General features: G+C 53.6%; 1 protein-coding gene across 5 annotated transcripts in view; it reads right to left on the bottom strand.

The window, feature by feature from the left end:
- Positions 1-372: 372 nt before the first annotated feature.
- The window catches only part of Nectin4 (nectin cell adhesion molecule 4), a 19,126-nt gene continuing 14,579 nt past the window's right edge, over positions 373-4,919 (bottom strand). The window contains exons 5-9 of one of the 5 annotated variants that reach the window (XM_031389471.1): positions 4,265-4,413; positions 3,835-4,009; positions 3,325-3,400; positions 2,816-2,890; positions 373-2,455 (exon numbers count right to left, since the gene is read on the bottom strand). In XM_031389471.1, coding sequence (XP_031245331.1) covers positions 2,231-2,455; positions 2,816-2,890; positions 3,325-3,400; positions 3,835-4,009; positions 4,265-4,413 — 700 coding nt within the window. In that variant the 3' untranslated portion in view covers positions 373-2,230. The remainder of the gene's footprint in view (positions 2,456-2,815; positions 2,891-3,324; positions 3,401-3,834; positions 4,010-4,264; positions 4,414-4,919) is intronic. The other 4 variants (XM_031389480.1, XM_031389489.1, XM_031389498.1 and 1 more) reach the window with 4 other exon arrangements.

Raw genomic sequence — 4,919 nt, 5'->3', positions numbered from 1 at the left:
CAGCTCCTCTAACCCGCTTCCTGTTAGAGCATCTTTGTAACCACAGGCCTTGGGTGGGGGAGGTAGCTGACATTCACATCCTCATCATTGCTGGGACTTCATCCATTGGTCACAGAAGAAGGTGATGTCAGAACCCCCGGGGTGGAGTAAGGGGAGCTGGGGTGTGAGCAGGTGGCTGGCACTTCTAGAGACCAAAATCCTTGGGTGCGACCGAGACCTGAGGCTTTGCCTGTGAACATGGCAGGAAAGGACCACGCAGAACATACCCGGGGTGGGGGGGGTGTTCTTTGATGACCCTGCCATCTTGGTCAGGCCACACTACATCACGGAGCCTCGATCGCCGTACATTTGAAAATGAGGACACAGACCAGGTGACTTTTGAGTTTCAGTTTCTTTGTCTGTAAAAGGGTACACGGCTGTCCACCCCACACAGCTGCTGGAAGTTTCCAGTACAGTCAAATTAGAAACACTTCACAAACTTAAGGCGCTGGCTTCCCTCAAAGGAGGTTATGTCCACACGGCCCTACCTGAGGGCTCTCAGAAATGGGTAAAATGTCTTTTGAAAGCCGCTTGCTCCTTTTTTAGCTGTATCCGGGTCCTTTCCCAGCCTGGGAGCAAAGGAGGGACTCACATAGAGACAACAACGGTACATAGCACTTGTGACTTACCCCGTTCAAGGGGCAAGACAGGAATCAGACAGAAAAGGTTTTATCTGTTTATTTAAAAACAGAATATTGTTTTATGTACAAATATACATATATTTACATGAAATATACATACTAAGACCCCAGATCCTTGGGGTCCATAAGTCCTGGGTGGCTTGGGAATGAAATGAGAGCTCCTCCTTTAGACCAGCAAATTTCAGGCCACACAAGGGCTGGATACTAAATCTCGATATTCTGGCTGTATACATTTGGGCAGGCTAAAGAAAAACAAACATCTACCCCAGGCCCCACACATACAAAGTGCCAGAGAGCCCCAGATTAATGACTCAGAAACCCCTAGGGAAAGACTTGTTCTCACCCTCACCAATAGCACCCCTCTCTCCTCACCTGAACTTCCACCTTCCTCCGCTACCCTCTGCCCTCAACACAACTGAACCAGGAGCCCTTGACACCAAGTCCCAACTCCACAAACCACTGTAGACACCGCTAGGATAAGATTCCAGGGGCCATGGGAGTACCGTGGGAAGTAAGCCATCCCTAGCCTCCTTTCTAGTGTTTGTACCTCACACCCCAGGTTCCAGGGTCCTCCAGCTGTCAGCTCCCTCCCCAGAACCTCTTTGGATGAAGGCGTTCTAGGAAGAGAACCTTCCAGAACCACAGACATTAATCCCTGCTGTGGTGTCTGCCGAACAGTTTGGTTGAATGCCTAGGTGGCATGGGCTGCCCTTGCTTAAATAAGCCCAGTAAAACACGTGCACATAAATCAATAACTGTTTTTGTTTGCTTGTTTGTTTGTTTTTTAAATTTCTTTTTCTTTTCTTAAGGGAATCTGAGCAGAACTCAGCAAGCTCCCTTGCAGTTTAATTTACAGAAGGTACATACGTAAGTACGTATGTACATACGTACATGCATGCAGCAGGCCCACAGGCCACCAGAGGGCAGAGGGCTTCTGTAACAGTTCCGGCCTCTGGCCTCTGGCAGACCCCTGGATGTCTGCTTCACACTTGCTCCCAAAGGGTGGGAAACACAGCTCCCCCACTTTGGAGGTCAGATTCTAGCTCCAGCTGTGCCTGCACACCTGGATCTGGCCACAGTCTCCACCTCTCACTTCTAACCTCTGCATCGCTAATACTGCTCTGGGGTCTGAGGAAAATCCCTGCCTCTGCAGGCAGAGGTCACACATAAGGCACTTCCACTTATGAACCATGTGGCACACGGCCTCAAATCCTGTGGCCCACATATCAGCCACTTGGACTCTGAACATAACAGCATGGACGCATAGCATGGACAGTCACCCCTTCATGCACATACAATCCATGAACGTTCACAAACACACACACACACACACACACACACACACAGAATGACCTACACACAATGGTGGGAGGCACTCAACCAGTGGAGCCCTCCTGATGATCAGGATTGGAGGTAAAGAAGAGCAGTCAGTAGGGTGGGAAGCATCTTCCTAAAGAAATGCAGGCATTTAAGGGGATTCCCCTAAGAAGAGCTGAAGTTCCCCCATGGAAGCAGAAGAAGCCAGGCCTCTGGAGGGAGGCAGGCCTGGGTCAGACCAGGTGCCCTCGCCCGTTGATGTAGATACCATTGCCTGTAGGTTTGGCCCTCAGGGTCCCATTTTCCTGCACAAAATGATTCATGGCCTGTTTGATGCCTTCATCCTGGTCATCCTCCTCCTCCGTCCGCCCAGAGCCTGGAGACAGCAGTTCAGTCTGTGTTTCAATCTCTCTCACTGTGGTTAATGTGGAGTAGCTCCGGCCTTCTGGCTCTTCACTCTGGAGACCAAGGACAGAAGATAAGTCAGGAATCAAGATCAAACAGGGCAGATGCAGGCAGCAGCAGGGTAGGGCTGGGTTGTCATAGGGTCAGAGGTCAGGTAAAGCACCGGTAATGGTTGTTCCAGAGGTACGGGGGGGGCTTGGAAACTTGGGGGTTAGGGAGGGCAAGAACAAGTGTTACACATAAGGATGGGGACACAGAGGACAAAGGCATAGCAGAAATGGGAAGTGGGGTCCGCATGTGAACCAGGGATGCGATGGGGGTTGGGGGCCGGTGCTGCTGTCACACCACATCTGGGGCCAGGAGAGGGGCCCGAGAAAAGTGTTGGGACACCGGTGGGGCCGGGGGGGCCTCACCATCACAGAGCAGCTACTGTTGTCCTTGAGACTATCAGGGTGGCCCTCCGCTCTCAGCCCTACACTCTCCTCCGGCTGCAGGGGCCCAGACATAGGGGAGGAGTTAGAAGAGAGCTCAGTCTCCTCCCCTCAGCCTCTTCCCCTCTCTCATCCTCTAGCAGTCTCCTCCCTGATCACCTTTCCCCCACCCCATGGCTCCATGTCTGACACAAGCATCCTTCATCCCTCACTCCCAAAACCCACCCTGGCACCAGCACCGATGGAGGATTCCTAGAGCAGCCCCCCAACCCAGTGCTAAGAGGGCCTTGCAAGCAGGAGTGCTAGCAGCCCCAGAGCATCGACACACCCTCACCTCCCACCCTCAGCTAATATCCCAGCCTCAGCTCAGCTGCAGTTATGAGTAAGCAGCCAGACCTGGGTATATCTACAGAGGAGCCCAGACTCAAGCAAATCTGTGTTGTGCCCATTCCCCCGCCCCTACCCCCCATGCACCCAACCCGAGCACACACCTGGCTCCTAGGGTCTGTGTGGTGAGAGTGCAGCCTCCGGATGGAGTTCTCCCTGGTCAAAGTCAGCTCCTCCTCACTGGGAAAGACAACTCCTTGTCAGGAACGGACAGCAGTGACAACCTCCTAAAGTGAGTCTAGCCTGGCTGAGCCTGTGTGAGATCGCTGAAGGGCATGATTGCCAAGCTACGCCCTCGAAGGTGAGCATACATCGCTGGAGATGACAGCGTGGCTGAATAGCATGGGTGTGCTACCTAGTGTTAAAGTGTGCCTTGTAGGTGATACCTGGGGAGTGTGGATTTGTGCTTCTCTCAGGCATAAGTCTCCTCTGGCTGGGCTCCAGGTCCTAGGCCTTTCTCACTTCCCCAAAGACTCTGCCCACCTCTGATGTACAAGCTGTCCTGCTGTCACTAGGCCACACGGTCTCCTTTCTCCCCTGTTCTGGCTCACTTCCTGCTACATTCCTCTTTGTTCTCAGCTCAGTGCCACCCGCTCAGAGCAGCCAGGACTCACTATTTCTGGGTCATCTGCTGGGCTTTGCGTCGATGGTATCGGGACATGAGAATCACCACCACCACCAGGAGGCAGAACAGGAGAGCGGCAATCACGCCCACAATGACCACTGAGGCTGACACCAGGTCCACCTGCTTTCCTGGATCCTCAGGGTCTGCTGGAGACAGGCCAGTGTCTGAAATGCACGTCCAAATCCTTCCCTGATCCACCCCAGACCCCATTGCTACCCCCCGTATCATCCTCGTGGAACACATCCACAGCTACCCACTCAGCTTAATGCTCTCCAGAACATAACATCCAGCATCCCCCAAGACATCCTTTCCCATTTCCTTTCTCTGTCTTGCTTCCCGTTGCCCCCCCCCGCCCCCAACCCCCTACCCCAGCTCTGGACTCAGTATCCTTGTCTTTGTTCTCTGACCACGGTGCTTACCAAGAACTTCCACGGTGACCTGAGAATCCCTCGAAGAAAGTTCATTGCTGACGTGGCAGACGTAGACGCCACTGTGCTCGGTAGTCAGTGGGGGGAAGCCCAGAGTGTCCCCTTTCACTCGCACCCCATTAGGCAGAGGTCCGTCTAGCCTGAAGGACAGGGAAGCTGAAGGGTGCTGGCTGGGGCAGGCTAAGGCTGCCACCACCCAACGTGCCCAGGCAGCTCTTCATCCCTCTCCCCCATGACGTCACCCAAAGCCTCGGGCTGTTCCCACGGTGCCCCTCCCTACCCTAGACAGGTCTAGGCAAGAGGCCCTTTCTCCCTGTCGCCCAGCCTGACCCGGGCACCCCCCCCCCACACACACACACGGGGAAGATCTGCACGCATGCCATCCCACATGCTTCCACAGGCATCCCCGTCATCCAGCACCAGGTCACAGGTATACATGCTATAAAGTCCACACAACAGGACACTCCACTCCTAGCTGGGCTCAGGTACTGGGAACCTGTGACTGCATTCTCCAACACCTATGATATTGCATGGTGGAGTAAACAAACCTAGCCCCAAGCACAAGACCGTAGGTATCATTCATGTGTCCACATGTAAGAACATGCCTATCATAGGCTCACACACATGGGTATCCTATCCCTTTCTG

The sequence above is a fragment of the Mastomys coucha genome, unplaced genomic scaffold (genome assembly GCF_008632895.1).
Source record: "Mastomys coucha isolate ucsf_1 unplaced genomic scaffold, UCSF_Mcou_1 pScaffold1, whole genome shotgun sequence".
Lineage (NCBI taxonomy): Eukaryota > Metazoa > Chordata > Mammalia > Rodentia > Muridae > Mastomys > Mastomys coucha.
The sequence above is the reverse complement of the archived record's forward strand: the minus strand, read 5'-3'. Positions and strand labels throughout refer to the sequence as shown.